The sequence below is a fragment of the Pan troglodytes genome, chromosome 22, assembly GCF_028858775.2.
Source record: "Pan troglodytes isolate AG18354 chromosome 22, NHGRI_mPanTro3-v2.0_pri, whole genome shotgun sequence".
NCBI lineage: Eukaryota > Metazoa > Chordata > Mammalia > Primates > Hominidae > Pan > Pan troglodytes.
The window spans coordinates 16,429,651-16,442,182 of NC_072420.2; the positions used below are offsets into that span (position 1 = coordinate 16,429,651).

General features: G+C 36.8%; 1 protein-coding gene across 21 annotated transcripts in view; it reads right to left on the reverse strand.

The window, feature by feature from the left end:
• LOC129138329 (uncharacterized) overlaps positions 1-12,532 on the reverse strand; it is a 77,589-nt gene that overhangs the window by 10,994 nt on the left and 54,063 nt on the right. For 12 of the 21 annotated variants that reach the window (XR_010154532.1, XR_010154535.1, XR_010154541.1 and 9 more), the window contains one exon: positions 11,798-11,838. Coding sequence is in view for 7 of the 21 variants with exons in the window: in XM_063803704.1 (XP_063659774.1) it covers positions 11,798-11,838 (41 nt within the window). In the remaining 14 variants the exon portion in view is untranslated. Of the gene's footprint in view, positions 1-4,293; positions 4,439-6,912; positions 6,981-11,797; positions 11,839-12,532 lie in introns of those variants that run through there. The other 9 variants (XR_010154538.1, XR_010154536.1, XR_010154533.1 and 6 more) reach the window with 3 other exon arrangements.

Sequence of the window (12,532 nt, forward strand, 5' to 3'; positions counted from 1 at the left end):
TGACGATGTCTGTGTGCTTTTACAACCCTAGATTAAATGCTTGATATGAGCCGCAGCCCCAAACAATGATAATCAGTAATATCTTTCAAGCCCACCCCAGCCTCCTAAACCCTTAGACCATTTTATATAAACACTCTTAGGCTTTAGCCCAGTTGCCTATTCATAGCTTTAGTCCCACTTAACACTTTGTGTTGTCTTCCATTTATGTACATAGAAATATTTGTTTACCTTGTTTGTGAGCATGATTGTGTAATTGATTTCCATTTTGTATTTCATCTGTGCATGTGCTTGAATCAGAAGTATGTGACGGAAGAAATTTACTAGTCCATCTTGACCTCGTCTTTTCATAGGCATTCAGTACAGTTGGCTTCTTGTTTCTTGCTGAACACTTTCTTGGCAATGGCTTCTATTCCACCACATGATCCCCATTTTCTCCTGCTTTCAGGGCTATTTCTCTGGTCCTTTGCTATTTCACTTTTCCTATCCTAGAACTCTAAATGTGGGAGTTTCTTAGGGCTTATTCTCCAAGCCCTCATCTTCACAATCTATACTCTCTCCTTCAACAATCTCATCTGTACATCTGGTTTGAAATACCATTTATATGCTAATTACTTTCATATTCATATCTCCCTTCCCGGCCTCTCTTCTAAACTCCAAACTTGAATATTTACCTACATACACATTTGATTCTTAGAAGAACCCCAGATTAGAGTTGTTCAAAATGAAATTTTTGACCTTTCCTTCCAATCTAGTTTTCTTCCAGTATTTCTGATTTTAGCAACCACCCAGTGGTTTATGCCAGGAACAAGCATTTCATCTTTAACACTTTTTTCTCCTTTATTTCCGTATTCATATCACCATAAAATCTTGTCAATTCAACCTCCAAAATATATGGTAAGCCCATAATTTTATAAAATAACTATGTAAGGCAAAGCCTGAAGTTCTGTGAAACAATATGAAGCTAATGGAGCCTCTTAGAAGTTGCACTGTAAATGAGTATCATTTGATCTTGGATGAAACAAAATAAAAATATTACACCTAATTCCTTTCTTTTGGGATTGAAATGGTAAACTTCTAAAGTTAGAACGGACTTTAGGGGCATCTTGCCATATTCACTGTCTTTGTAATAAAAAACTAAAACCCAGGGAGAAAAGTGACTATCTGAAGTTCCTTCAATTAGTAATGAAAGAGGATTAGCACCTACGTCTCCCAATTCAGTCCAGTGCTCTTTCACAGCACCAAATTGGCAGACATCCATGACTAAGCTCTGATAAATATGAGACTTATGCCATACAAATAGTCTCTTTTATATCTGTTATTTCCTGAAAAAGTAAGACAAAAGTGGCTTTGTAGGTATTTGCAGCTCTGTATTAGTAGGGTGGATTTAGTTTTTGTCTTAGCATAAACATGATTTTACTTACGAAACACTGATCTTAAAACAAATAAGCAAACTAACAAATGACCTAGCTTAAATATAGCTCAGGCTAAAGTAATGTAATTATTTTAGGTAAATGGTATTTGTATATTTGTGTAAGGTCTTAGATTTTGGAAGAAAGCTTCTGGGCAATCAATGGCCCTTTGCCGTCTCTACGTCATCTCCATTACTGCTTTCAGAACTATTCTGTTATAAGCTTTAAAAACAGATTATCATCCTTTATTTGATACAGTAGATAATCCTGTTGATGTTTCTGAAACCAAGTTGTCTACAAATCTGATCCACTTAAATAAAATATGATAACAAAACTGTGCCTGTCAGTCTCTGAAGAAACTGAGAGTAGAATTAACAAAATGTAATTAAGGTAATCCGAGTAAAGATTAAGGCAGTCGATGACAAAATTATTTTCCTATAGAATAGAGTTGTATTTCTGAGTGGAAGCTCAAATTCTCCTCTCTTTACCTTGGTGGAATCCTATTATTACTTTGATTCAAGTATATCTTTGCAATTAAACTGCTATTAATTATATGGAAATGAGACAGGAAAATACTGTGTAGAAGAGTGCAGTTCCCCTGCAAAGGCCCCACCCTCAAGCCTGAAAACCCATGACCCTAAATGGGAACAGGCATTTCTGTTTTTGCACCCAAAAGTTGCCTTTTGGCCCACCATGCCCCCCATCTTGTACTCACATAAACCCCAGACCCCAGGTTCCAGAAGCACACAAGGCAGAGACGAACAGAAGAGTAGAAGAATGGCAGAACAGCACAGCAGAGAGAAGAGAAGGAACATCCAAATGCCAAGAACAGTTTGGCTGGGGGCGGTCAAAGAGAGATTGGCTGCTGGATAGCCAAACTCCAGAAGATCATCTTCCCACTCCATTCCCTTTCCAGCTCCCCATCCATCCCACTGAGAGCTACCTCCACCACTCAATAAAACCCCTGCATTTATCCTTCAAGTCCGTGTATGACCTGATTCTTACTGAATATCAGACAAGGACCTGGGTACCAAGAGGGCATGGAGCTGGTTAACACTTAAGCCATCTGCAGATGGCAAAGCTAAAGGAGTGCACTGTAACACATGCCATGCCAACTTTGGCTTCAGGAGTTGGAGACACCCACCCCTAGATGCTACTGTGGGATTGGAGCCCCAAAGCGCTTGCCCAAGCTCCTGCACCTACCCATCTGCATGCTCCCCCTTCTGTAAAGGGTTTGAGTGCATAGCAGCTGAACACACAAGCCACACCCCTGTTGCACATCCTGCAAAGGGCGTCAGGGAACTCTCTTGTTTCACTAATAGAAACTATTAGAGTGAAATCCTATATTATTTTTAAATTCTAAGCTTGAAGTTTTAGATAAATAATATTTATCATAGGAATGGGACTATGCAACTTACTTCCATTAATAAAAACAGTGAAATGAAGTCTATTTGTTTTATCCAATGTAAGAATGTTTAAGAATATGCCTTTAATTGACATCTAACTTTGGACTTTGGCAAAAGAAGAATCATTAAAACAAATACTGTTTATGTTGTCATATACCTAATTTTGGCTGCATGTTTTAAAATCATATGGTTGTGGATCATCAGGGTTAAGGGTATAGACTTTAGGTTCAGAAAAATCTGGTTTAAATCTTGCCTCAGTCACTTCCTCATGATTGAACAAATTACTTAAAACTTGTAAGTCTCTTTCAAGTCATCTGCAAAGCTGTAATAATTATTTCTCCCTACGAATGTTACTGTGAATATTCAAGTAGATAATATATTCAAGGTCTTAAGCATAGTACTTAGCACATAGAAAAGGATCAAACCATAAATATTTATATGTGAATAAATTAATGAATGAATGATATAGGTGAATCTTGCTATTTATATTTATGGCATAAAAAGGAACCTGAAATGTAATGTATACATTTTATATCCTGGTGGATTTGTATTCTATTAAGGATAATAATAATGATAGTCACCACCTTTTGGTCTCTCTATTAGTTTCCTGTAACTTCTGTAATAAAGTACTACAAACTGCATGGCTTAAATTTGCAGAAATTTATTCTTTTACAGTTCTGGTGGTAAGAAATCTCAAATCAAGGTGTTTCTAGGGCCACACTTCCTCTGGAGGCTGTAGCAGAAAATCCTTTTTGTGCCTCTTTCAGATTCTGGTAGCTGCTGGCATTCCTTGGCTGGGACCATATTCTAATTTCTGCCACCAGGATCACGTTGGCTCCTCCTGTTCTGTGTCAAATATCTCACTGTCTCACCTTTATAAAAGCACTTGTGATTGGATTTAGGGCCTTTATAGATAATCCAGGATGATCACCTTATCTAAAAAGTCCTTCACTTAATTACATCTACAAAGACCCTTTCTCCAAATAAGGTAACATTCACGGGTTCCCAAGATCAGAAAATGAACATATCCTTTTGGGGGCCATCATTCAACTCACTATAGTCTCTAGAGTTTGGCACCAAGAGTCACAAAATGGATATGCTTAGAACTTGCAATCTATTTATAGATATGTAAACATAATCGCCACATAATATAGGATGTTTAATAGAATTATTTACAGTGTGCTAAGAGAAGAGAAATGATAAACTGACTAATTTCATCAGTAAAGCCACGGAGAGATTCATAGCAAAATTGTATTTGAGCTGGATCCTGATGGATGAGTAGGTATTTGTCTAAGAAGAGAAGAAAAAATTGTATGTTCAAATCTCAGGGAAGACCTCCAAGTAGAATTCTAAAAATATGTGGTGGGTTACGGAATAACCTGTATGGTGTGGGAGTGGGCTAGAATGTAGCTTGGTAAGATGAGCTCGTCTCAATTAGATCGAGACTTGTATGGCAAGATAAAGGGTTTTAAATATACCTGCAATCAACAAAAAATTCCTGGTACTTTTTTTTTATACAGCCAGAAAATGTTATTATCTCTTCTTCCCATGGAGGTTGGAATGGAGAGAAGACAGCATGAAGGCTTGACTTTCAGGTAGAAGACACAATAGTCCAGGGGAGACCTAAGGCAGTGATAATGAGGATAGACAGAAGAAGTATATTTCAAAGCCGTGTCTAAGGCTGTAATACTAAGGCATATGCAAAGAGAGGTCTCTCATTTGGGCAACTGATTAATACTAATAATAGAAATAGGGGCTAACATACAAATGCCTAATGTCCCCACAACACTAAACCAATTATCATTACCTGAGGCCATCATGTTCCTTCAGACTTCCACACTATGGTATCCTCTTTCATTCCGAAAGACTTCCACACTATCGTTCCTCTTTCATTCCGAACATTTCCATCTCTTCTACCCCTGCATTGTCTAAGCTAACCAGTTATCTGTTAAGTTTAGTTCATGTGTTACTTCTTTCAAGAAATTCTCTCTGACCCACTAAAATTTAGTTTTGAACTTGGCCAATCTTGGTTGTAAGCCTTATCAAACTGTTTTTGAATTACGTGTTTTATGGTCTTATCTGTGAATTCCTTTTAAGGCAGGGAACTTGACATTTATTTTTGCATTTCTAGCACCTAGATTTGGGCTTGGCTCACAGTAGGAGTGAAATGTAGTTTGGTGAATTTAAAAAAAGAATGTTGGTGGTGGAGTGAGGCCAGAGTAATTAGCTAAAATTAGAGAGCTCTTGGCCGCTGTTAGGTGGTGACAAATGCCTATGGGTCCACAGTCACTTAGTATTAGAAATAAGGTGAAGCCTAATGATAGAAGTTGCAGGTTACTCCTTGCTGTTCATACTCCAGTTCGTTGACTGGCAAAGCCTGCAGTGCAGAATCTGTCCAACTCCTCTATTTGAAACCAACTTCTAGGCCTATCTTCTGGTCACTTCCTTTTCTTTTTCCAGCCACGTCTTGAAGCGACAAGGAAAAAGTAACAGATTGCAAAATATCAGACACTTCAAATCTATTATTCCCTTTTATTTTTTATCACAAGGTACTGAAAAACATTTCCTCTCTGGGGATAGAAAACGTGAACAGCTAAATATCTGACTCCAGCATCAGATCTAACCCCAGAGCCTCATCATTATATTAAAATGAGAGAGTTTATGAGACAAGTTTAATTGGGCAAATAAAGAGCCTGTTAAGAGAAAGCAAGTATTAACCATCAACCATTTTGTCTTAGGCAACAAAAAATATTTATAGCTACTCCTCAGCTGCAGAACCCATCGTGCCATAAGAGACATTACATGTTAATAAGGAGACGCTTTGGTGCAACTGTTATCTCTCTATGTGATTAAAAAATGCTTGAGGTGAAGTTACTTACCAAGGTTTCCCTACACTATAGCCCTTGGGAAATCATTTTTTAAAAGTTAAATAAGATAAAGTAGATTGAAGGAAATCACTGTTTCAAAATGTAAACGCGTGACATTTAGCATCTGCATTTTTTTAACGAGTGAGAATTACGTTTCACAATGTTCTGTTAATGCTGTTATGCGGATTAGTACAGACCTGGAGACTGAGAGAAATAAGGCATAGCCTTAAGAAACGAATCAGAAACCAATTAAAACAAACTGTCAGGTTTAGTCTACGAGGCCCACTGCCCCCAAACATGTTCTTATTACGAATAAAGAGGTGCAGGTGAACATGTTTTTCAGGACTTTTATTTAACTTCACTATAAGACAGTTATTAAGTAAGATTAATCCTGACTTTGGAGTAAAAACAAAGTGCTGAAAGCTCAGTTTTAGGATAAAAAGTCGACCGGGCATGGTGGCTCATACCTGTAATCTCAGCACTTTGGGAGGCTGAAGCGGGCGGATCACCTGATGTCAGGAGTTTGAGACTAGCCTGGCCAACATGGTGAAACCCTGTTTCTACGAAAAATACAAAAACTAACCGGGTGTGGTGGCAGGTGCCTATAATCCCAGCTACTTGGGAGCTGAGGCAGGAGAATCACCTGAACCAAGGAGGCGGAGGTTGTGGTGAGCCAAGATCACGCCACTTCACTCCAGCCTGGGCGAAAGAGTGAAACTCCATCTCAAAAAAAAAAAAAAAAAAAAAAAGTTGAGCAACAAATAATATTAGGACCATAACTTACGCCTAATCTTCAGATATGTTAACTGACCATTTGGGGCCTGAAATGTTATGTTCAATCTTAGTCTTAAAGTTATCAATTAGAAAATAGAAACATGTACTTCAATAGAATTATACTTTGCTCTCTTCTAGTTCCCATTCCCCAATAAATGAAGCAATTATCTAATAGTTCGGTAGTTCCATTAGAAGGCATGGTCAGGACTGGAGTTTTCTGTATCGTAAAACTAGGAAGAGCCTCTATAGGTATAGTCCTAGGAGATGCGGAAGATGCTAACTACATAGACTGTTTGCAACAGCTGAGTGATCCTTTGATCAAATGATCAAATTAAGCATGTCTGATTCAAGCTAAGAGTGCAGGAGGGCTTCAAAAGGAATTTTCTCCTGAGATTTCAAAAGTCTTAGGGCATATACTTAAGGGCAGGGAGGAGAACAAAGCAGTTGTCTTTTTACCTTACTTGTTCACTCTTGTGGAATAAGTTGAAGAAACCAGGCATGCTTATCCTGAAGAAGAGCTGGCTCTGTGGGAACATGATGCTGCTGTCAATTATTTGTAGGACTGTTTAGTGGAAGAGAGAGTAGACTCTTCCATATACAGAATCAAGAGATAAGACAAGGATGAGTTACAGAGAGATGGAGTTCTGAACATGAAAAAGAAGATGATCCTGCCAGCCTGAAATGTATGCCTACCTTGGAGATAGTGATCTCATCATCACTAGAAGCAACCAGGTATAGCCTAAATAGCCATTTATTGGATAGTGAGAAAATGAAATTCAAGTCCTATGGGGTTGGGGTGGATTGATCTATTGATGAGGCATGAGATTTTTTTTTTTTCTAACTGTAATAGTCTTGACTTCTTTGAAGAGTAAAGTGCTGTGCAGAGAACTCCCACTTCTAGCCATGATGGAGTAGCTAGTACTGGACTAGTATTTCTGATGTAAACGATATTAAAAGTGAAAAAATTTTATGAAAGATAACTATTTCTAGACTTTGGGAAAAAAATTGCAAGACTATAATCTCTGAAAGAAAGGAAACAAATGAGATGAGCCCTATCATTTCCCCAGGTTTCTGCTTGGAGGCATGTTCCAGACTAGACTGGTGCATGGAAGTGGAAAACATTTCAGAGCAGAGTGGTCTCTTTGAATTAAAGAAACATCGATCAGAACTTGGGAAGGATTAGTTGTCTAGAATTTGTAGGGCTGAATGAAAAGAAGGGAATTATTCAGAGAAAGATGCCCAGAAATCTTAGCATTTTCCAGGGACTCAAGATAGCCCCTGTGCAGATTTCTGAGCATTTTACAAAGTAGAACAAATAACTCCTGGAGAAAGACAAAGCATTGAGTAATAATAACTACTGAAATCCATAGACCTGAAGACTGGGAGACATTCAAGTTCCAACCATCCAGAGTTAAGTGGGCTTACTCAGTATGCTGGGCATCCAGTAGAAATCCCAAGAAGCTCATGTATTAAGCTCATTAAACTTGTCTTTTAGTAAAAACTTAAAGAGAGAAGTGTCTGAACGTCAAGAGGGAAGAAGCAGCTGGACATTGGAGACTATGGTTGGAAAGGAGTTTGGCCAGGGATGGCTGAACTCCAGGGAAAGACCACCTGGCCACTCCATCCCCTTTCCAGCTCCCCATCCCACTGAAAGCCACTTCCACTGCTCAATAAAATGCTTTGCATTAACTACCCTCCAATCTGTTTGCACAATCTCATTCCTCCTGGACACCAGACAAAGACCCAGGTGCAGGTGAAAGAGGCTGTCACACTGACCCTCCACTGAGCTGTTTAACACTCAGGCCATCCATGGACAGCAAAGCTAAAGGAGTGCACTGTAACACACACCCCCTGGGCCTCAAGGGTTCGCGGGCAACCCCTACATGCTGCCACAGGCTGGTATGGGGTTTTGCTCCTGCCAGCACCCAAAGGCACTCTCCCTGGCTCCTGCACCTGCTCACCTGTATGTTCCCCCTCCCACAAAGGGTTTGAGTGCTGTGGACTGAGTAAGTGAGCCATCCCTTTACAACTCCTGCATAGGGGTCAAAGAAATTATCCTGCTTCAGTATGATCCAGCAGTCCCACTTCTGGGTACATACCCAAAGGATTTGAAATCACTATGTCAGAGATACATCTATACTTCCATGTTTATTGCAGCACTATTCATAGCCAACTTATAGAATCAACCTAGGCATCCATCAACCGATGGTTTGATTTTAACATGTGGTATATATACACAATGGAATACTAGTCAGCATTTAAAGAAGAGGGAAATTATATCATTTATGACAAAATGGATGAACCTGGAGGACATTATGCTAAGTGAAATAAGCCAGACACAGAAAGATAAATGCTACGTACTCTCACTTATATGTGAAAGTTAAAAAAAAAAAAAAAAAAAGAGAACACATAAAAGCCGAGAATAGAATGATGGTTACCAGAAGCTAGGATTAGTGAGGTGGGGGTTAATGGGGAAAAGGAAATTCTATCATTAAGAAATAGAACATCAAAAGCTGAAAGATAAAATATCAGAAGAAAAAATATTCCTAGATAGGCTAAGATACACTACATATATGGCAAGAGAAAAGATCAGGGAACTTGATGATATAAGCCAAGCAAATAGAAAAAAATGTAGGCTAAGTGGTCTTGGACACCTGTAATTCCAGCTACATGGAAGGCTAAGGTGGGAGGATTGCTTGAGCCCAGGATTTCAAGGCTGCAGTAAGCTTTGATTGCACCAGTGCACCCCAGCCTGGTTGACAGAGTGAGACCCCCGAATTCTAAAAAATAAAAAGTAGTATATAACAATCAAAGCAGAGCCTCACTGACCTATAAGATAATATGAAACCGTCTAAAAGATGATATGAAACAGTCTATAAGATAATATGAAACAGTCTGTAAGATGATATGAAACAGTCTGTAAGATGATATGAAACAGTCTATAAGATGATATGAAACAGTCTATAAGATGATATGAAACAGTATATAAGATGATATGAAACAGTGTATAACATATGAAACAGTGTATAAGATGATATGAAACAGTGTATAAAATGATATGAAACAGTCTGTAAGATAATATGAAACAGTCTATAAGGTGATATGAAACAGTCTATAAGGTGATATGAAACAGTCTATAAGATGATATGAAGCAGTCTATAAGGTGATATGAAACAGTCTATAAGGTGTTATGAAACAGTGTATAAGATGATATGAAACAGTGTATAAGATGATATGAAACAGTCTGTAAGATGATATGAAACCATGTATAAGATGATATGAAACAGTGTATAAGATGATATGGAACAGTCTGTAAGATGATATGAAACAGTCTGTAAGATGATATGAAACAGTCTATAAGATAATATGAAACAACAGTCTAACAAACATGTCATTGGCTCCCATGAAGACCACAGAAGTCAGAAAATGTATTTAAAGAAATACTGAGTCAGACATTCTTTGTATTTAATGAAAGCTATCCACATACAGATCCAAAAGGTCAATAAAGTTCAAGAAAAGAAGCCCAAGAAAAACCACAAAACATATTGTAATCAAATTTATAAAAAATAATGATTAAGAGAAAATCTTAAAAGCAGCCAGAGAAAAAGAGACAGGTTACAAAGAGGAAGAAAAAAGACATTGTTTCTCATCAGAAACAATGCAAAATAAAACACAATGAACTGACATTTTTAAACTGCTGAAAGGAAAAAATAATTACTATTGAATACTATATCCAGTAAAAATATTCTCCAAAAATGAAAGCAAAAAAGAAATTTTCAAAAAAAGAGCAAAAAAGAAATTTTCAAAAAAAGAGCAAAAAGAATTCTAAATAGCTCATGGGTCAGAACGAAAATTCTCAGTGAAATTAGAAAACATTCGGAACTGGATGATAATGAAAACACAACACACACACTTTGTGAAATAAAAACAATACTTAGAGGTAAATTTATTATTTTAATGCCTATACATTAGTAAAAAAGAAAGGTATAAATTATATAAGCTTCCAGCTTAAGTTAAAAAAAGTAGAGCAAAGAAAACAAGTAAGAGTAATGAAGGAAGTAATAAAGAAAACAACAGAAGTCAAAGATATAGAAAAGGAATATAATAGAGTAAGTAATTAAAAGCAAAATTTGGTTCTCTGCAAAGATCAATCAAGTTAACAAATGGACCGCAGAGGGCAAACAAACCTCTAGCTATACTAATCAAGAAAATTAAGAGAAAACACAAGTTGCCAATATCAGTAATGCAAGAAAGGAAATCACAAAAAATACTACACACATGCAGAGTATAATAAGGTAATATTATGAACAACTTTATTGCCAACAAACCTCCATTACAAGAAATGTTAAAATTCTTCAGGCTGAAGGAAGGTGATAACAGATGGAAAACCAAATCTGCCCGATGAGGAGAAGAGCACCAGAAATGTTAAATATGCTTGTAGATATAAAAGACATTTTTCATGCTCTTAAAATTTCTCTGAAAGATAGTTGACTATAACAAGAACAAATAGCACAAATATGAGAAAATATCCAACCTATGGGGAAATGACATTAAAGACAAATGAAATAAATGGAGTGGTAGGCTGTATTCATGGATAGGGTGACTCAATATTAATTCTACAAGAAATTAATGCATAAACAGAAAGCATTTTAAATACAGTTGGCCCTCTGTGGTCCATGGGTTCTGCATCCATGCATTCAACCAACTGTGGATGTAAAATATTTGGAAAACAATGGATGGTTGCATCTGTACTAAACATGTACAAACTTACAAACTTTTTTTTCTTGTCATTATTCCCTAAACATACAGTAAAATAACTATTTACATGGTATTTACATTGTATTAGGCACTACCGGTAATCTAGAGATATTTGCAAGTATATGGAAGGATGTGTGTAAGTTATATACAAATACTACTATACCATTTTATATAAAGGACTTGAGCATTCATGAATGTTGGTAACTTCAGGGATTCCTGGAACCAATCTCTGCCAATATCAAAGGATGACTGTAAAAATCCTAACAAGGATTTTCATGTCCTGACAAGCTTATTACAAAATTTACATGAAAGGCAAAGAATAGCCAGAAAACTCACATAAATTTTCCACCAGATATCAAGGTTTATTATAAAGCTATAAAATGTACTGCCTCATAATTTTAAGATAGGTAAAGACAAAGAGGCCAGTACAACAGGATAGAAAGTCCATAAATAGAACCATAAATAAAGAAAATTTGAAATAAAGCAGGGTGTCATTTTCGAACAGTATGGGAAGTATGGACTATTAAATATAAGTTGGGAAAATTGGTTATTCATATAGAGAAACATTAAATTCTACACCTACCTTACATCATGCAAAAAAGTCAATTCCAGATGTATCCAAAACTGAAAAGTGAAAAGAAACAGTGTAAAATCTCAGTAGAAAATAATAGAGATTAGTTTAAAACCTCAAAGAGAACAAAAAAAGGAAAAGAAACAAAATCCTCAAAGAAGGGTTTTTCTGTTTCTATTTTCTATAAACATTTTATATTATTTATAAGTTTTAAAAATGATTTCAACTTTTAGGTTTGTGGGTACATGTGCCAGTCTGCTACATGAGTATATTGCATGATGCTGAAGTTAGGACATGAATGATCCCATCACCAGGTAGTAACCATAGTATCAATAGTTTTTCAAATCTTGCTCCACTTCCTCCTTCCTCTCTCTAGTAGTCCCCAGTGTGTATTATTGCCGTCTTTATGTTCATAAATACCCAGTGTTTAGCTTCCTCTTATAAGTGAGAACATGCAGTATTTGGTTTACTGTTCCTACATTAATTCGATTAGGAAAATGGCCTCCAGCTGCATCTATGTTGCTGCAAAGGACATGATTTCATTCCTTTTTATGGCTGTGTGGTATTTCATGGTGTATGTATATCACATTTTCTGTATTCAATGCATCTGTTAAATCAAGTTTAGTCTAAAACTGCCTCCTTACGTATTTTAAGTTCAGCCTAAATGTTTCTCTGTACATCATAAACTGTAACCTAAATTGAATTATAAATAGACTGTAACCCACTCTTGTGCCAATCACCGAGTTT